The sequence below is a fragment of the Carassius carassius genome, chromosome 49 (genome assembly GCF_963082965.1).
Source record: "Carassius carassius chromosome 49, fCarCar2.1, whole genome shotgun sequence".
NCBI lineage: Eukaryota > Metazoa > Chordata > Actinopteri > Cypriniformes > Cyprinidae > Carassius > Carassius carassius.
In genome coordinates, this window is record NC_081803.1 from 16,431,494 (window position 1) to 16,453,012 (window position 21,519).

At 36.9% G+C, this 21,519-nt stretch overlaps 1 protein-coding gene and 1 long non-coding RNA gene across 4 annotated transcripts in view; one reads left to right on the top strand and one right to left on the bottom strand.

Annotated features, from left to right (window-relative positions):
• LOC132132228 (RNA-binding protein Musashi homolog 2-like) overlaps positions 1–389 on the top strand; it is a 190,614-nt gene extending 190,225 nt beyond the window's left edge. For all 3 annotated transcript variants that reach the window (XM_059544562.1, XM_059544563.1, XM_059544564.1), the window contains exon 14: positions 326–389. In XM_059544562.1, the coding sequence (XP_059400545.1) occupies positions 326–367 (42 nt within the window). In that variant the 3' untranslated portion in view covers positions 368–389. The remainder of the gene's footprint in view (positions 1–325) is intronic.
• A 1,134-nt stretch (positions 390–1,523) lies between these two features.
• Positions 1,524–21,519, bottom strand: part of LOC132132718 (uncharacterized) — a 29,019-nt gene continuing 9,023 nt past the window's right edge. The window contains exon 2 of the long non-coding RNA XR_009429067.1: positions 1,524–3,040. This is a non-coding gene — a long non-coding RNA (uncharacterized LOC132132718). The remainder of the gene's footprint in view (positions 3,041–21,519) is intronic.

The window sequence follows — 21,519 nt, forward strand, 5'->3', positions numbered from 1 at the left end:
TCATATGACCCATTTACGAAACCTGCCAGGGACAAACCAGCATCCAAAACATCTGCTGCTGCCCAACTAGCCATGCTTTTTCCTGAGCAGGTCTGCTCTCAATGACGGTCAGAGAGCAGATTCATTGCCACTTTTATCAGTATAATTTGTGAATAAATGTTCTCTTAAAGTGGAGTTCTTGATTCTGTACATAAGAATGAATTTCAGACTGTTCATAAGAGAAATATGTAAATTATTCTGTCTGAATCGGTCAGTGTGTTAGGATCACTACTTTCATACAGCTTCAATGATTCTGCTCAACATCTTTCACATGATATGCTTTCAGGGTCCTTTGATTGCTACAGCATTTACAAATGGATACCACTGAAAGCTAACCGGAGCGGTGGCACTCATTGAAGGTATGCATGTTTTTCTCTCATTCTGATTATTGTTAATTTCGTCAATGAGAAGTATGACAAAAAATGTTGTTGACAAGCTTTTTTCCCCCATGACTAAGGCGAGACGACAATAATGTCAATAAACGATAACTGTGACTATATCAACATGCAATATCATTGAGGGAAAATCGTAAATTTTAAAATTTAAGACTAAATTAACACTAATTCTGATTCACTCAAAACCTTTTTTTTTTTTTATGTAGCCATGCTGTTCAATTCGCAATCTCAACAATAATCATTGAAACGAAACTGTTTAACAAGATGTTTTTGTTTAGTTTTTTTCCGTTCTTTAATGTGACGCACATCTGATTTGATTCACCAGAGTTCATCGGGAGGCCCTGGTAAAATGGCCCAAGTCTCTTAATTGGTTTGTGTACAGTTGATGTCATAAAGACTTCAAGCACTACAGGTTGTGATTGGTGAATGGACAAGGCAGGGTGGAACCAAAACAGACGACAAGAAAAATAGGATCATCTCGGAAAATCAAACATCACCACTGCTGTAACTGTAATCCCTCCTTCCTGTCACTGCAGGACTCCTCCCCACACACTTTTTTCTTTCTGTATGCTTTTTAAATGATTCTGGCTTTTAGATGAGTGAATTATTTTTGGCACTTTTGTTTTTCCCCTCAATTTTGGTGCCAACTATTTTTTTTTTTTTGCACATATGGAGAGACACCATGCTGAAAGACACCATGCCATTCATCTGCTGGAGAAAAAAAGAAAAACTGAATCTTAGTAGCTGTTTTTAATTGTGAAGTCTCGTTGATCATAATGACCTATTTTTGGGCAATACAGAGGGAGAGGACTCCAATATTTTTATGGTCCTTTTTTTATATATATATCTATCTATGTGGTGGTGTTATTTAGAAGAAAATGTATACTGTCATTTTTCAATGAAAACATGATTTCAAATATAAGAGAAAGAAATGTAAATATACTTCACTGCATATAATCAGTTCAGGCATATTTTTCTGATAGTGTTTCAAAAGAAAATCAGGGTGAAATTCAAGTAATTGACAGTATGACGGTGAAAAAAAACACAACATTGATTTCTTAAATTATTGTATACAGATGAGCTGAATCATTTTACAGGTGTAATACCAGCATACTCACGCACATGATAACATGAGCGGAAACTTTCGTCGTTCACCGTGGAGTTTCAAAAACACCACTCTCGTCCAAAGCACACTGTGTGTGGTGATCAACGAAACGACTTTTCCTGTGTTCTGCACATTCTGACACTTTTATACTCCAAAAAAAAAGACCTACTATGTTGTCTGTTGTTGTTGTCTAATAGAGGACGTTCCTCTTGATTTTGGAACCTGTTGTGGACTGTACGTGAACAAGAAGTTTATTTCTTTTTTGGCTGAAGGTGGCAAACATTTTTCATGTGTCAATTATTTCGATCATACTTCAGTCCTGTGAGATTGAATTTATTCAGAGCAGATCAAGTGTATGGAGGAAGCTTTGCACTGTACAAAAAGAAGCACCGTTTTCTCTTTGCACATGCTAGCTGTCACGAGTGACCTTACAGAGATTTGATGTATGAAAAATTGTTCAGTGAATGTTGCTTTTATTTTTCTGCCGCTGGCATCCAGAACGCAGGTCGAGAAGAAGCCAAACGAAAAGCAATCTATTACTGGTGCGCTCAAGATTTCATTTCAAGGACATAGCGAACCTTTTATCTGAAATATTGACGTATTTTAATATACAGCCAGTTGAAGACACTGAAAAAAAAAATTGTTGACAAACACGGAGCTGCTGATTTCTTTCAAGTTGAAAAGCTGTTTTAGGTCAAACGCATATATATATAAAATGCAGATTTTTAATGTTAAATGAATCTGATATGTATACTCTGCTGTAAATGTCTTTTTTCCTGCTGCAGATGTAAACTGTTTTGTTTATTTGCTGTAGTCTGATGGCCAGAGGTAAAAGCACTAAATGTCGGTTGAAAAGATTTACAGATCCAGACACATGATATTTAAACAATTGAAAGGAATGGAGCAAAGGAAGAATGCTATTGTAATGTTCAAATGTAAAAGAAAAATGTAAAAACATTAAAAATGAAACCGAAATGTTTGTTCACTGATTTGATTCAGGTTATTTTTGTGGTTGTTGGTATTAATATTTCATTTTCTAGATTCTTTTTTTCCTTTTAGCCTCATCTTCATGTGTCATTTAACAATGTTTTGAATGAACTGTGAGATCAGCATCATCTCCTGAGTATTGCAATGAACTACACAAACACCTGGAATTAATAAGTACTAATATAGTAAGCCACTCAAGGCTTGTATTATGTGCACTGTCAGCTAAAGTAAAAGCACTACACCCTATATATAAAATGATATAACCCCTGACATGTAAACTAGATTGTGATCTCCATGAGTGCTGTCAGTGATGTGCATATTAGCTGGTGAATGTATTTAGAGTCATAGCTGGTACTATTTTATGGATTTTAACATGGCTGGAACCAAGGAGGTGTATATTACCTGAAGAGCATGGTCTGTCAGCATTCCCGTTCATCTTTAAGGTCGTCAGCTGGCACCGGATCCCTGACAATGCTGATGGTATCACAAGATCTCTGCTAGTGACTATAGTGAGCTGTGACGGGAAAGACAACAGAGATTAGGAAAAGGAAAAGAAATACTATGGAAGTCAATGGGAACCACCAACTGTTTGATTACCAGTTCTCTTATGTTCAACATAAGAAAGCAACTCATACAGGTTTGGAACGACATGAGGGTGAGTAGATGATAACATAACTTTCATTTTTGGGTGAACTATCCCTTTAAGTGAGTTACATGCTTTATAAAGGCCTCTGGAAATAAAGAAAAACATTATTCAATAGTGTTTGTACCATGCAAGTAACATGCAGTACCAAAAATAAGTTTGGGGTCCGCAAGATTTTTTTTTTTTGCTGGCCAAAGCTGAATTAGAAATGGTAATATTGGGGGATATTATTTCATTTTTTTTAATAATTAGTTTTTACAGCAAAAAATTTTTTTCCTGTGATGTTTAAGCTGAATTTCAGCATCATCCAGTCTTCAGTCACACGATCCTTCATAAATCATTCTAATATACTGATTTGGTACTGAAGAAACATTTCTTATTATCAGTGTTGAAAACCGTTGTGCTGCTTGATACTTTTGTGGAAACTATGATGCTTTTTGTCAAGACTTTTTTTTCCTTTAATAAATAAACCGGAGTGTTGAGTGGCCCTTCGTTTCAGACCAGGAACTACTGTATATTTGCCCACATTTGTCCCATCAGGTCTCACTCATAAAAGGGACATCACCGGGCCTGTCCATCTCAACTCACAGAGTGACCCCTTGTCTCTGTCACGACCTCATTCTCCTTATCTCAGCAATATCTCTGTCTCTGTGCCGCATCTACCAGCAGGTCTTCCATCTACTAAAAACACTTCCCTGATGCCTGGATCTATCAAGGTTTCCAAACAGGCTGCAGATGTTCAGCCTTATTTCCTGATATAAACATGACGTGGATCGATAATTAGTCAGCAGACACACTTTTTATCCTTTCAGTGTTTACCTGGTTTTCAGGTCGCTCGGATAGCCTGTTTAGCCTGTTTTGTAAAGTCCAAGTCATTGTAGACCTACAGTTTGAAAATTGTAAGAGCAACATATGGCTTTGAATTGTCATTTTTATTATTAAATATCAATCAATATGACAGAATGGCATGTCTATATATATCCATACATCAATGGAAATATTGCATAAAACAAAGCATTAAGAAAAATGTATAACGCATACATTTAGCATTTGCTGGAACTAAAGAAATCAAAATGGCAAGAAATTATATTGTAACATCACTAAAGCCTCGTGATTCAACAAAGTCTTCTTTATGAACATCACTCAAACCCGAACAGCACACATTCAGACATGTGTAACAATGGCACTTACACAGGGCTCCTATTACTGGACTACACAGTTATAACAGGGTAAACCCACAAAAATAAACATGCTAAAGTTTAATACTGTAACTCTCACAACTCAATGTCCTTTCCTGCCTACACTACTCTGAAAAAAAAGTTCATTAGGATTCTATAAAGAACCCTATATGGTTCTATACTCAACTACAAAGAACCCTTTATGCCAAAAATGTTCTTTTTATAGTAAGGGCAAATAACCCTTTTTGGCACAAACAGTGGGCTAAACAGTGCTTTATGTATGTATTTACATTAGCCATTTAAACGGATTAATTCTGTAGAAAATATGTACCTCTACATAAAAATAAAATAAAAATGCCACAGTGTAAGTCCTGTACACCGAAGAAAATGTGACATCTAAATTGGTAAACTGGTTTTATTGAAGTCTAAAATGTTGTTTAATATCACTGAATCAACATAAATACATTAATTTATACCTAAAATTAATTGTACTAGCAGTCTCTTTAAGTTAAGTTTATAGGTACACGGTATAGTCTGATATTTGCACACTAACATGACTGCAAGTTTTTCCGATGTCATGTCAAAAGATGCCTTCCAGCTCTTATTGACCAGCAACATGCTTACTTTGTATGGGTTTCAGTATTTCATGCTAATATTTTTTGCATGGTAGTCAGATTGGAAAATATGACAAAGTTTCAAGAGTAGTCATTTTACAATCTACAGTTAAACATGAATTCAAGACAAACCCAGAAGAACAGAGAGAGAAGCCGATGGACATGTTTCCATTTCTTCTGTGGATTACTTTTGAGTATTTGGTGTTTGCAGTTAAAGTATACAAACATATGATAACTTGTTTTGCTGAATTAATTGTATATTGTGCTAAACGCACTGTATTTTCTTGTTGAACATGCATTATAAAATGAAGATGAGGTTTGGAAAAGACCTTCACCTAACTCAGAGCACTTTAAGTAGATAGGCTACAAACTGAACAAAGGTAAAGGAATAGAATTACCTTTATAAAATGTATAAATGATTAGGCACGATATCTTTTGTTCAGTGCTGGTGTTTGGTTGCAGAGACAGCCGTTCACATACGTGATACAGTACATGAACCCACAGGCAAACTTTCTTTCTCAGTTGGCTCATTTTGGCTTTCATGGGCTCTATAATAACATTTTCTACCTCATGAATTTTTCTGAATATGAAATGAATATCTTCATAAATGGATATTAAGGCTTTAGCCACTGTAGGATAATAGAAATTCACATTTTGCTTAAGCCGAACAATAACTCCCGGCAAATAATCTGTCGAGGTGTAAAACCTATGCCACCCATATCTTTATTCGTTTCAGAAAGATTTCCTCTGATCAATAGATAAAAATACATGCTTCTCATATATATGCTGTCAAACGCGCCTTTTTAAAGTTTCCTCTTTTTAGAGTTCACCAAAATAGCTTAACAGTATTAATACAGATGTGGCACAAGAAAGCCTATAGAATCATTCATTTAGACGAGATGACAAGTCAAATATATGATTCTGTCAGGAGATAAAGATCATTCATTCTGCCACCAGCTCTCTATTACTGTACGCTCTAATAATATAATCCAAACCGCGAAGGGGCTTGATGAGACTTCATCTCAACTATATGAGAAAACAAAACAGCCTGCCTTCATTAAAAGCTAATTATTGTTTTGGTCTCATGTTTACCAATGCATCCCATCTAGCTTTTCATTGATTGTTTGTAAGATGCAAAATATGCCCGTAACTAAAAAATCGAATGACTTTTGCATCACATAATGTAATTTAACTGCTGTTTTTAATCAATGCATTAATAATCATGCTTATATTGTAGAATCCCCAATATAGTTCATAAACCTCTAATCCCTGTGTTTCAGTGCTAAAACGTACTCTTATTCTCTACTTCTCTCTCTGAGCTCATGGTGAGATTTGCATATTCAGGTGTCATAAGTGTGTCCCGAGAGGAGTTTTCTGTCAGCTCAGCGTGGTCCTGGTCCTGTGGGGTGCACTCAATGACATATAAACTAGCAGGATGCTAACCACACGTGCGCAGCAGCGGGCCGCATGAGCTCGTCTTTAGAGGCGTGTCCGCTTCTCATGAATATTCATGATGCTCTTTACAGTCGGCTCAGCAGCGTGTGTTTCTCGCAGTAAAGATGTGTGGGAGGCGAGAAGACCTCACAGCAGCTCGGCTCTCGTTAACAGTAATTAAGCATCTGTCTGAAGCTCAGGCTTAATTGGCAATTAACAATTTGTCTGATAAGGGTGAGTGTGTCAGGTGTATGTTTAGAATACATTAAGGTAAATATTCACTCAGACACATCAACACTCATGATTCAAACTAAATTTGATTATTTATTATAAGATTATTGGAGTTTTACAAGGAAATATTACTTCAGTTTTCAAAATCGTTCGGATCTTAATTCAAAGTGTTACTTTTACTTGTAATTATTTATTTGTGAAATTTACACGTTTTTTTCTGAGTGACAATCGTTTCCACACCATTATTTTTTTTCAATATGTAGGCTATACATTTAACACAAAAATATCTACTTCAAAACGTCATGTTTCATTCAGTGTGCTACTTGCCATTTCTTTATTTGTAAAATTTACTAGCAATTTTTTAGTGAAAAAATCTGAATGAAAAATGTTTCTCCTACATTTTTTTTTTCATTGTATACTAAGTACATAAATAAACACCATGTGAAATGTATGTAGTGATTTTAATGTGCAATGGATGATTCAAATGTGCTGTTACACAATTTATCCCTGAAATAAATATGGTTTGGCATTGCAAATCCAATTGCTTACAAATGGATGAAAACTGCCAACCCATGTTTATTTATTATTATTATTATTAGCAAATAATAATTTATATAATTTTAAATAAAATGTTAAAAAAAATAAAAAATGTACTGATTCTATTTTCTGGTGGTGTGATATGTTTTTTTGTGTACACTGAAAACAAATATATCACAAATAATATCTTATTTACAAACATTAACATATCTAGTTGGAATAAAATGCCAAGCCTGCCTCATTAGATTGTAGGATACACTATTTATACAGGCTGTGTACTGCACGTTTTGTCAAATAGTACGTAGTAGGCCTCAGAACGTTCAGGTGTTCTACACATACAGAAAAGTGACAAATTGTGCACAGTATACACACTGCATACTACTATCTTTCAGAAAGTAGCTGTAAATCAATCTTAACGCCCAGCGATGAGATCATTTCCCTCCTCGTGCAGGCGAAGGTAAGTGTTGGAGTAGATCTGCTGTGGAGGGGGCTGTCTCGCGGTGGGCTAATTGACATGACATATTGACAGGCACTCTTCTGCGTCTGGGGATTCCGGCGCCTGCACAGCCTTCCACATCTCTAATAATCACTGATTAAAAAGCAGTTAGGAGCCTGTGAAGACCAAAATGTGCATTAATCAAACGACCTTCTGGGAGGGAAAAACAGCAGCACTGGCGGAGAGAAGTGATGGCAGGAGTTCTCTGGGAAAAATGCCTGCCCTCTCCCAAACCAGGGCACGGTTATCAAGAGATGAGATGTTTCTAAAATGTGCTTTGCTAATATCCTCTTTTTGCCCATATTCATATTATATTTATTGAGTTGACACTGGTTTGTTTACGAGCGGTTTAATTGGCTAAGCAGCTCCGCCATGATGCCAAATGTCTGAAATAACCTTTGAGTTCTGGCTGATCTAATATAATTACATTTTTGCAGTTCATCCTTGACCTCATTCCAATGAAATAATTAAGGTCTCATAACGGTTTAATTTGAAAAAGTTATGCTCTCTCCAAATGCTTGCTGGAGTATGTGTTGTCAGATTGGTTAATATAACAGTTCCTCACAGAAAATCAGTGCTTGAAGACCTGATGGGGCATTATTTTTGAAAATCTGGTGCCACTAGTGGTACATAAATGACACTACAGCTTCAGAATGTAAATCTCTGCTGATTCTGTATCTACATGTACAGTTTGTCCATAATAATCCAATAAATTACTCAAACACCAACATTGCCATCTTTCTTTCCTTCCATTTCTTTTACGTTCCATGATCCCGAGCTGAATTTCCAAAGCGAGCTTCCAGCTCATTCATTACTGTTATCAGCCTGAATAAATGTTCTCGTCCCAATCAATAGTTTTCTCCGAGCAAACGTGACTGAAGAACACACACGGGAAGCTGCAAGAGCATCAATCACGACATCTTGACTGGAGAAAGTTCAAAGCAGCCCTGAAGCAGATGCGCTCCTCGCTCTGCCAGTGATATAAATGCTTTCTAGGTTAGTTTAGCAAGCCTGATGCTTAATCTGTAGAGCAAAATTCTATTGAGACATCAAATGAGTCCTCAGCGGCATGACAATGTTAATTCCTGCTTCTTAGGGATCTGTAAAACTATATATTTTCAATGTTCAGATGTGTTAAACCTCAATTCAGACATTTCTTAGAGGGTGTTCTGTTAACAGACGCTCTTGTGCTCAAAACAGCTGGATGAAAAAGTCATAAAACATAATTTTACAGCATAAGATGCCACAAAAAGCATTGCTTCAAGTCACCTTTATTTATAAAGCACTTTTAACAAAACAGATAGTGACAAATTAGAGCTTGCTCGAATACTGAAGTGCTTAACCATTCAGGCCTTTAAAAGTAATACGCAAGATTTTAAAATCTATATAATGTTTAATAGGGAACCAGTGCAGTGTTGACAGGACCGGGCTAATATGGTCATTCTTCCTGGTTCTAGTAAGAACTCTAGCTGCTGCATTTTGGACTAGCTGTAGTTTAAGTGTGCAGAACAACCACCCAATAAAGCATTACAATAAGCTAACCTTGAGGTCACGAACGCATGAATTAACATCTCTGCATTTGACATTGAGAGCATAGGTAGTAATTTAGATATTTTTAGATGGAAAAAATGCAGTTTTTAAAAATACTAGAAATGTGGTTTTCTAAAAGAAAGATTGCCATCAAATAGCACACCTAGGTTCCTAACTGATGATGAAGTATTGACAGGGCAGCCATCAAGTCTTAGACAGTGTACTAGGTTATTACATGCAGAGTTTTTAGGTCCTATAATTAACACCTCTGTTTTTTCAGAATTTAGCAGTAAAAAAATTACTCCTCATCCGGGTTTTTTCTATCCACTATGCATTCAATTAATTTTTCAAATTGCTATTATTATCAGCATAAAAGTGAAAGCTAACACTGTGCTTCCTGATGAAGTCTCCCAAGGGTAACATGTAAAGCGTGAAAAGTAACGGCCCTAGTACTGCGCCTTGAGGTACTCCATACTGCACTTGTAATCGATCTGATACCTCTTCATTCACTGCAATGAAATGATGGAGGTCAGATAATTATGGTTTGAACCATGACATTGCACTTCCATTAATGCCAGCAAAGTTTTTAGTCTATTTAAGAGAATGCTGTGGTCAGTAGTGTTGAACGCAGCATTATGATCAAAAAGCACTGATAGAGAGATACAACCACAATCAGATGATTAGAGCAGAGTCATTTGTAACTCTAAGGAGAGCAGTCGCAGTACTATGATACGGTTTAAATCCTGACTGGAAATCCTCACAGATACCATTTTTCTCTAAGGAGGAATATAATTGTGGGGATATTGCCTTTTCTAGTATCTTGGACAGAAAAGGGAGATTTGAGATCGTTCTGTAATTAATTAGTTCTTTGGGGTCTAGTTGTGTTTTTTATTTTTTATGAGAGGCTTAATAACAGCCAGTTTGAAGGTTTTGGGGACATATCTTAAATGACAATGACGAATTAATAATAGTCAAAAAAGGATCTATGACTTCTAGAAGGACCTCTTTTAGGAGCTTAGATGGAATAGGGTATTACATAAATGCTGTTGGCTTAGATGATTTAATAAGTTTAGTATGTAGTCTACTTAAAAATAAAGGTTCCAAAAGAGGATTTTAACAGCAATGCTATAACAACTATTCTAGGTTATCTAGGTCTTGGAACAACCACATTTTTTCTAAGTGTAGAGAACATCTTAATAATCTGAAGAACCCTTTACCCATTTTAAAGAACCTATTTTCTATTGGTAAAGTCCCATGGATGTTCTTCAGATGGATCTTCATGGAACCATAAATGCTGATAAAGAACCTTAAAGGGGTCATATGATGTTTTTTAAAGATCATTATGTTGTGTATTTGGTGTAACAGAATATGTTGATATGCTTTAATGTTAAAAAAAACACATTATTTTTCAAATACTGTACATTATTTTAGGTCCTCTATGCCCCGCCTCTCTCAAACGCGTAGTTTTCTACAAAGTCCCTCCTTCTGACAAGCGCAGTCTGCTCTGATTGGCCAACTGACCCAGTGTATCGTGATAGGCCGAAAACCACAAGCACTTGTCTGAAATGTAGCGTCCCTTTCCATAATTGCGAGTTTCTTCTTTCAAAATAAATGCAAAGACAGTTAATAATGTCTTTCGCTTTACCATCCGTTCAAATCTGAAAGGGGAACAGAGTAGCGTAACAGACATAATGATGAAGCTCTTATGTGCTTGCAGTACACAAGCCATGGACGGTTAAGCTAACTCCACTGTGTGACCCTGTCTCTCTCAAACACACACACGCGACGCATAAAACTCCGCATTGGAACATTCAATAGAAAATACTTAAATCAGCAGTTTTCAAATCCAGTCCTCGCGCCTTCTCTTGTCTTACACACCTGATTCAGATAACCAGCTCATTAGAAGAGAGCTACGTGAATGAACTGTGTTCCGATTGACATGATTCCTACACAGTGTTCACTGCTTCTTATGCCCTGATCAGGGGAAATCCACTGAAGTTTACCTTACCTTACTTTACTTAAACTAATAACAAAACATACTTACAGTAGCTGATTCAGAAGAACCAGATTGTCGTTGGAAAGTCAGAATAACCTCCTCTCCTAGGTTCACATAACGGTAGTCCATAAAATGCATTGCTGTTCTGCTCTAAGTAAATCTTAAAGATTCCTAAATGCATCTACTTTCGGAAGGACAAATAAAGTGCTTTTGCTTTCAGGGGTGTGTGGCAGATTCTTAACTTTGATAAAGAATATCTCTTTGGATTTGTGACTTCAGTCTTTGCAACTTTAAAGATCTTCATGCACCAAGAGCTTGTAACACTCCAAAGAGAAAGGAAAAACTGAAATCACATCATATGACCCCTTTAATTGAAAAGACAACAAAAATATTGCGAGCTGAATACAAGATCATGCAGCAGTTTGACAGACAGATATTCAACAAATCAACACGCTACTAAATATAAAAACAACACATCACATTTAACAATTTTCTTGAAATGTATATAAAAGGTGAAAAATGTTAACAAAACTGCTGCCAAACTGTAGCATCTGAAAATTCTAAATATATCTACATAAACTAGCCAATCTCATTAACTAGTAAGGTTGTGTTGTTCCCATTTCTACAGCCTTCCTTTCTGTTCTTCAGGTCTGTATAATCTCTCTCACACACAGTGGCTCCCATGCAGCTTTGTGTCCTCTATTCAACCTTCATACATAAACCACAGGAAAGGCATTGAGCTTTGGGAATGCCCTGGGAGTGCTGATATCTGAAATCAGCCTTTAAAGGAGCTTATTTTAATTCTTTATTTAAGGGAAGAAAATAGCTGGGGAGTTCTGCATATTTGAATATGCAGCATCAGCAACACTCGCTGCGGCCCATTGCAGACGCTCTCAAAAGCCTTTTTCATGCCTTAAAGGAGCAAATAAATAAATAAAAGCCTTGATAAAAATGATACAAGCTTCTTGTTGCAGCAGTCACCTTAGCTACATGTGCCAAAAACAATCAGCATTTCAGATGTCCAGAATGAAATTCCTGCAGTGGACAGCGGACCAAGCCAGATGAATCTTCGCTTTTCTATTCTGCCTCGTTTCAAAAACACAGAATCTATCAAACCAGCCACAATGGCAGTGACAGCAATTTGCTAAGAAACATTGACAATGGGCTCCTTTTCCAGTGGCTTTCAGGGATGTACGCACAATTTAATACCCACAAACAATATTCTGTGTGAATGGATCCACGGATATTTATTTTATTCTTCTTCTTCTTTTATTATTATTGCCTGCCTCATTATTGTTCATGAGCGATGGAAAGGCAGTCAATGGCCCATATCACTCAAAATATATTATCAAACTGTATCCTCCTGTCCCATGGTGCGAGTTTAATTAATTCCAACCATGAAAAACAGTACTCCCCTGTTTGGCCAGAGGTGATTATGAAAATGCCGATCTGAAGACAACAATCCTAGCCTTGCATACAATATGACAGCAAATTTCCACGCAGCAACAGAAAAGAATAACAAAACTATCAAGAATATTGTAATTTTTATTACAACAAACTAATTATCAACTCCCTAATTTAAACAAAGCACAAAATAAACACACAAATGTATGTTCTTACTGAGGGAAAGAACACTGGTGGGAAGATTGCTTAAAAATAATTGTACTGTATATGTAGAAAAGGGAATAAATAAATAAATGCAACCATTTTAAACTAATAAAATGAACTTTTTAATTAAACAATTATGCAATTTTAAATTCATTTTAAATGTACAAATATTAAAAAAAATATTATTATATTAAATATTATATAAAGAATTTGCATGGGGAGTCCATGTATATGCTGACAGGTAAACCTGTTACTTTCATGTGTTAACTGTAACATATTACCCCAACACTGATCTATAAATATAAAAATAATTGAACTGCTATTTTATTTTTTATTTTTTTATGTATCGTGAGAGTAAGTTCAGAGATGAGCGTACAATCCATGACACTATGACACACAGCATTTGTGTATCACACACAGCATTAATATGGCTGCACTATATAAATCAATTGCCTTATGTGTTTTCTCAGCTGTGAATGTTCAAAAACAGCTCAGTTCACGTACAGCAGTGTGATTGTTAATGAAACACCTCCTTGAAAGAGCTAGACTAACACATTTCTACAGCCCATTGCTCTCCTGCTGTTCCCTTTGGGAAAACTAGGTCAAACCAGATTAAGCTGGTCAAGCTGGGTTTGGAAAGCTGGCAGCTGGTGGTCTTCTGCAGGTTCAAGATGACCTAACAACTAAAAAAAAATAAAAATCGCAGGTTATCTAGACCAGCTCCAAACCATCAGAAGCTTGTTTATGCTGGATGTGCCGGCAGCAAGGTTCACACTGTCCATCACAGCACAGGATGAGCTATTAATACTCCACCAGTGTCTAGTTCTGGACCCTGATTTTGTTGAATCTCTCTCATTGTTTTTGGACTGAAGCCCAGGTCTCTCTTGTGTTTTCAGCTAAATGACTGAGGTGTCCCTCCATGTGGCAATACCCTCATGCTTCAATAGACTGAAAAATATTGTATTTTTCTAATCTCTGTCTCCAGAATATTTTTTTCTTCTCAATTCTTCTGCTTCAAGAGAAGCCAGAGAGCTGTTTTTAATACAAACTAATGATCTGCATAACAAAATATGAGGTGATCTATTTTTGTTATAATATTTCATTTTTTAAATGAATTAAGAAAAAAAAATCATTTGAACAGACTCTGAGCTTGGACGTACTTTGACAACTTTTTCTATTTTGAAAATACATGATAAAAAGTTTATTATTATTATTATTTTTATAATAATTACTCTGGTCTTTGCACTGTGCACTAATGCTTAACCCCACAAAAACAAAATGATTAAATAAATCATTTGAAATGCCATTATTAAGTACCAGATAAAAGCTGTTTTTCAGATATTAAAATTACAAATAATTAAAATATACAGTACACTATAAAAATCATTTTGAGATTTTGCCATTTCAACTAATTTTTTTGCAATTGTCCAGAAAACATGAAAATGTAAGTTCACTGGCCCTCAACTGCCCTAAATTTTACTGCATGTTTCGCATGCTCTGCATTTAACCCTTCCAAAGTGCACACACACACACACACACACACACACTGTGAACACACACCCGAAGCAGTGGGCAGCCATTTATGCTGCGGCACCCGGGGAGCAGTTGGGGGTTCAGTGCCTTGCTCAATGGCACCTAAGTCATGGTTTTGCCAGCCCAAGATTCAAACCCACAACCCTAGGGTTAGGAGTCAAACTCTCTAACCACTAGGCCACGAATTCCCCACTCAAGTACAACTCCATACTGTGTGAGCTACCGAACAGCCCTACTGAACCATCAAGCTGGATATGTGACGCTAATGTTCATAAGTATAATTTTTTAAATCTAGCAGCATGTTAAAACTGTTTTGAATACATAACATCATATTGCTGTAGTAATTGAGCGAAAATTAGTCTGTATTAATCAAAACTGTGGACCTGTAAATCATACTTTTTGTGAAAACACAATTCACAGTACAGTATCCTATCTGCGGTCAAGTATCATGAAAAAAATCTGCGGTTGTTGTGTGGTCTGAACCGCAAACCCCGTGGCTCTGACATTTTCCATCATCTCTGAAAAGAAATCACACGAATCAGCGAGGCAAAGAGAGAGGGCCTTCGAACGCGGTTCCTTCATGTAATAACACAGAAAGAGATCCCGTCTTTTTGCTGGACCGGCGGCCAAGAATTGTGAAATCTCTCACTCTGCTGAATGTGATCTTGTCAAAGGGGGCATTAAATATTGATCAGGAGAGAAGATGGCCAATAAGTCAGGATTCAGATGTTCTGCTGGGAGCCCGGCAGCCAGTCAAACACTGGCAGAATTGTTATGGATTCTGACTGAGATGAAAAAAATTCTGCTGCCCTTCTGCTCTGAATATCATGTAGTGCTTTCAAACATATCATATACCCTTGTCCAAAGGGGAATGGCTGTCCTGTCTTGTTAAAATATCCTTTGCAACTGTTGTTTTAACTGATTTTATTGTCTTCCTTAAATAAAAATCTATCCTAGGGCTAAGCGATATACAATATTTTGACGTAATTTATGTCTAAAATAATGATAAGCTCTGTAAACTCTGATGAAAAGAACATTTTTACTTGAAATGGATTAATAAAAGCCTATCATACAGCAGAAATAAACGTGACAACAGCATGTCACTACACGTTGCTAATAAGTCTGCATGTTCTGCATGTCTCTGTGTGAATGAGTGGCACAATTTCATCTGATACACAAACTCAAAACAAGTTTCAAGTGTCTGCCCTCTCAATATACTGGGTCACAAACACATGCACTTTAACTCCAGAGCTGTTCTGAGTCACTTCATAAGCTTTTTACCATTTCATTTGGGAAAAACTACTGCCAAATACACTTTGATACTCAAAGATCTTTACAACAAATTGCCAAAATAAAAGTTTGGCTTAACTTTATAAATTAATTACTTTTTATAATTATTAAAATATAAATTATGACAGAAATATATTTTTTAAATTATACTTTCCAAAATAGTAGTAATAACAATATGATTTTTTTAGGAATATCAAACGATCCAAGATATTTTTGCATCCATGTTTTAATTTATACAAATCAGTTGTGCAGCATCTTATTTGACAAAAATAAAATGCAATGTTCTGTTGTAAATTAATTGTATTTTCGTTTGATTACATTTTAAAACATTGACTAAATTGTTTAAATTAAATTCATTAGCCACCATTTTTGATGATAAAATGTAAGGGAAGTCGAGGCTTAGTGGTTAGAGAGTTTGACTCCTAACTCTAAGGTTGTGGGGTTGAGTCTTGGGCCGGCAACACCACGACTGAGATGCTCTTGAGCAAGGCACCGAACCCCAACTGCTCCCTGGGCACCGCAGCATAAATGGCTGCCCACTGCTATGTGTGTGCACTTTGGATGGGTTAAATGCAGAGTATGAATTCTGAGTATCGGCAAAGTCCTTTTAGGCAAGTCATGCCATTCGGCCGCCATCTTGGCAACGCCTCCGGGCAGCTAATTCAGACTAACAAGACCAGGCTCCTATCTAAATGAATGGGCATAGAGTCAGACCTGCACTTTCACTGGTCACCGGGACATAAAAACTGCATGTATAGAAACAGCAGTAAAATATAATAAAAAATGTTGATGACTTTGCCCGAAAATAAGGTTTAAAACACCTTTTTTTACCACAGGTTATACTTTACTACTCATGCGCAAGGGTTCCTTAACTGTGCGCATACGTCAGTGGAACCAGACGATAGGCTTAAATGTTTCCCGGCTTGACTGTTAAAAGCAGATGATTGGCTTTCGAGCGGGAGGGGCGGGACATGTGCATACAACTGCCATCTTTGCCGTTACGGGTTTTCCTTATATAGTTGTATTGAGGATTGAGGAAGTGGCATGTCTCTTATAAATTGTCTTTGGTATCGGTCACCATACTTGGCTGTATGTCACATCACTTTTTTTATTTTATTTTTATTAAATCATAAAATATAGAATCCAGAGAAAAAGAACACCACAGAATTTTGGGAAAAATAAAATGGAGGCCTAAATTAAAAAGGTAGCTACTCTGTATAAATTAATATTGTGATAAATATCGATATTCTGTGATGCGAAAAAAATATTGTGTTGTTTTTGGCCATAAAGCCCAGATACGAATACGGTGCTGTGAAAACTTACAAGAGTTCAAGCTCTCCAACAGGTAACACCAGCATTTTACATTTCAAACTAGTTTCATTTTGAACTTCCCAACAGTCTCCATTGATTGAGAGGTTTTCTGTTGTTTTCCAGACAGCGCTTGATAGCCAAGGGCGAGGGGCAGGACTTCCCCATCCATCATATCCACGGCATCTTGCCTTCTTAGGGACATCTGTGCAATCAGTGGACCATCAGCCCTCGAGTCAGGCACGGCTGCCTCCGTCCAATCCCGCAAATGGTCATCAGGACAGAACAGCAGCACTGACAACCTCGGCCGGACAGAACAGGAAACCAGAAATGGGGATTTTTCTCACTTCTCATTTTATTTATGCCACTGTCTCAAGCAGCAGGGCTCGTCTCGTTCCCGTTCCAGTCTTATTTTCAAAAGAGATCGTCTTTTGGAACCCAGTTTGTCAAGGGTGAACTACATTCCCCTGTTGCTCTCAAAGCTTCTGACAGAAACATTTATGCCAGCTTAGACGTCACCAGGGTGAATCAAGCTAACATGAAGTAAAAATTGCATAGGCTGAATAAATTCAGAAATGTATCCAAATTTTCAAAAAAGAAAGTAATCAGTTGTAATAAAAAGAGGAACCTCATAGACTTAGGACCAAAATTTCTATTTGACTCAGATTCACACCCTCTTGATTCAATTAATTATAGATTTTGATTCATTTCCAATTTATTTCGGCATATTTCATGTTATAATGTTAATTTTGCTTTTATATGAAAGAAATTCTCAGCTAACTGTGCAAATTATACAAAAGCAAACTTAACTGGTTCATAAATGTGAGTTATTAATGTTAACAGGGCTCAAACTTCACAGTTCTATAGTTATTTATTTAGTGGAAATAACCACAAACTGCTCGTTGAATATGCCAAAGTGAACTTCAAAAGGAAAAATGTAGGAAAGTGTTTTAGAATGATTCATTAAAAGAACCTGTTTCTTAATGAATAAGAATCAACTGACTGGGCTGTATGCTTTTTATTCACCAAAAAGTACCAAGAATCATTTGTTTTTTAATCAGATTATAGGGATTGTGCTGTATTTTTGTCACCACTCAGAATATTTTAGCAAATTCACCCATCTTCCATGGGCAAGCACCTCTTATATTTTTCAGAAAGATTCTTTTTTTTAATTTTTATATAAAAATACATTTTACATTATTTATGTTTCTACCAATGATATAATCCCATTATTTATAGGGTTTGTTGTTGTTAGTGTTTGCTGTGTTCATGACTGAATGTTAATTGGAATGTTTTCCAAAAAGATGTGAAATCTGAAAAAGGCAGAAGCAGGGTCAGCGCATCTGTAAAATAACAAGATGTTTGCATAGCAGCTGTCCTGAGTGATAGAAACAAACGACAAAACAACCTCCCACCTCCAAATAAAAAGATCTGTCCACCTGAACACTGAACTCATGCTCTCAGCAGCACGGCCTGATTTCACTGTCCTTTCCACAAAAAGCCTGCAGCCGCTTGGCTGTTTTTAGACAGAGACTCAGTGAACAGGATTTTAATGGATGATCAGAGATCTGACGGGGGCGCTGCCATCAGGGGGAGGAGGTGGAGAAACAGGAAGAGGGGCTGAACAGAAAGCCCTGCATTATTTATCCAAAGTTAAAATTAATAAGGTCAGATTCATCATTGTCTCCCTCTTCTGCTGCTTGAATTTTTAATGTTATTCATTGGCTGAAAAGAGCATTCACCAACCCTGTGTTAGATTATCCATCAGGAGTTGATCCCTCACAGAGCTGCAGGTCTGAAGAGGATTATGGGTAACCTATCCTGAGTTCATGCCAAAAACTCTCCTGCACAGAGCATCTGAGAAAAATGCAATGTAGTGGTTTACTCACTTACTCTGCAACCAGGTGCCTGTTTTTCAGTTCATCCATCTATTCATCCATCTATGGAAGTGCTTTGTACATTCTGGGAAAGCTGAGATTGAATTACAATTTGCATATTCCCCAACATGCACCAATATTAAAATGGAAGTTTAAAAGGAGTTACAGTATTTCCATGTTACGGATGGGATTAAAAATGTACACTTCTTTTTGTCTAAAATCTATATTTTAAGTGCTGTGACTTTAAGAATCACAGCAATATAACCTTCAGTCTGAAAAAAGTATATTACCTGTAGGATTTGCTGGAGTTTATTTTTAACAGTGTTACTAAATTGTGTTATTCAAGATTAACTTTAACTGAGCATTCTAGTTGTAAAAATAGGGGAAATGAGCTACAAATATTATACATCCAATACATTTTAAATTCTTGACAATCTATAGTAACATCCCTGGACCAAATTTTGATATTGGCATACTGTACATCACACTTCAGAAGTGATGTACTTTACTATTGCTGGCATGCTACATAGTATTTGTACATGCATATTGTTTAAGATTCAGACAGAATAAAGGAGTGAGAGAGAGAGAGAGAGAGAGAGAGAGAGAGGAGTAGGAGTCCTGATCTTTACTCCTCTATGCCTGGCTGGTGGCAGCAGGTGTGTTTCTGTCTTGAGCTTATGGCATCAATTTAAATGACAGATAATTACTTTTGTGACAACGTACCAATGAGATTAGGCTCAGGCAAACAACATAACAGCAATTTGCTCTGCTCTGGAGAGCAATAACACCAATCATAATTAAGAACTATGGCCAAAATAGCAAGCTGCTGTATATCGTTGAATACAATTACGTTTTGCCAAAAAGAGAGAGAGAGAGAGAGAGAGAGAGAGAGAGAGAGAGAGAGAGAGAGAGAGAGAGAGAGAGAGAGAGAGAGAGAGAGAGAGAGAGAGAGAGAGAGAGAGAGAGAGAGAGAGAGAGAGAGAGAGAGAGAGAGAGAGCGAGCAAGAGAGAGTGGGAGGAAGTGAAAAAGGCCAGTCTGCTGTGAGACGCCTCTCCTGGGTCTTTTTTCAGAATGACATAAAATGATTAATTAACTCATTAATCCTCCTATTTTTCTTAAATAGATGTTGTCAAAGACCTGTCAGCCTAATTTCAAAACGCCACAGTCGGGAAGCTAGGAAGAGTTTTGCCGCAGTGTCCATTTAGCTTTTCATGTCAAATCCAATCAAAGTCTCAATAAGGACTCGCTCCTGTTTGCTGTAACGTTCGGCCATCATAACATTGAATCTTACAGCATTTTCTTGTTAGTGTCATCTAAACCCAATGAAACATCGAAATTCACCCACTCTAAAGTTACTGGATATTATAATATTTGTTCTGAAGGGCTGCTGAAAGTGGAAGTGTATTTATCTGTCAATCTTTTAATTCGTCCTAAATTGTATTGTGACAAAGTAGGCTATTATATTATTGAAAAGAAAACTTGTTTCAGAGGCAGAGAAAGCCATTGCAATCTTATAAATTGTTCCAAAACAAACGCTTTAGAATAACATGCACTAATAACTAATGCATTGTATTATCAGGAAAATTAAATGGCTCAATTTCACATTATCTTTAAGTGGAGAAAAAAAAATCATCAACTTCAGCATGAAGGTGAATGAAACCGGCATGATTTTAGCGGTGATAAAGGAGCAGTACAGCTCTACCTGTGAGACAATCTGGGGAAAGTGTCCTTAATGGCGACAAGTGACCCCTGTAATACACTGGTCAGCAGACGGCCACAAAGACGCTCTTCAGCGATCAGCCCACCGTCAGGAACAGAAGCATCTCCAGCAGAGCACAAAGGCTTCATCTCCAGCATTGATTATGTTAGCATACACCTTCAGCTTTGATCAAGCAGACACAGTGGGGCCAGCGGGCTCTCATATACAGCCCACTTGTGTCATCTCACCAGGAGAGTCTTCCATATAATTCCTCATTAATATGATTTTCAGAAATGCTTAATCTGCCTTTAGGAATGAACAGGATGTTGCTGAGAGCTCAGGCTGCTAGAAGATCTGCCCTGCAGTGAAGTGAATCTTGGCTGCACCCGAAATTGTCCCCCAGGAGCAAAGCACCTAGCTAACGAGAGCTCAGTTTCAGCAGCCAAATCAGAAACATGCAGCATCTCCACTAAATCAGACCTAAAATATTACCCAGGAAGCTTTTTCTGTGCATGAAGGGGACATTTAGCTGCAAATGCTCATATTTGAAAAGGCTGTTTGCCTGTTCAATATAAAGAGGGAGAGAGAGAGAAGGAAGAGGCCTTGGGTTTGCCTGTCAGGCTGCATGAATATTGTATCTTCTGGCATTTGCCTTTTGAGGCCTTAAGTGGTATGAACGGATGACAGTGTCAGTCACCGTCTGCACAGTTTGAGAAGTCACAGGGATTCTGATTTATTCATTCAAGTTTGTGGGGGGCAAGGAAGAATTACAGGGTGAATATATTGGAAATATATATTGGGTCACGTTTCACCCCAAAAGAAAAAAGAAATACTGTTATATTACTGTATACAAATAAAAATAAATCATTTATTATACAAATATATTAAAAGTGCAATACTTAAATACTTTAAGTATTTCCTAAAGTACTTTATCATTTAAATAATGTTACACATTACAGTAATTCATATTTGCTATACTCTGTTATATACTATTATAAGGAGAACCTTGTTAAATAAA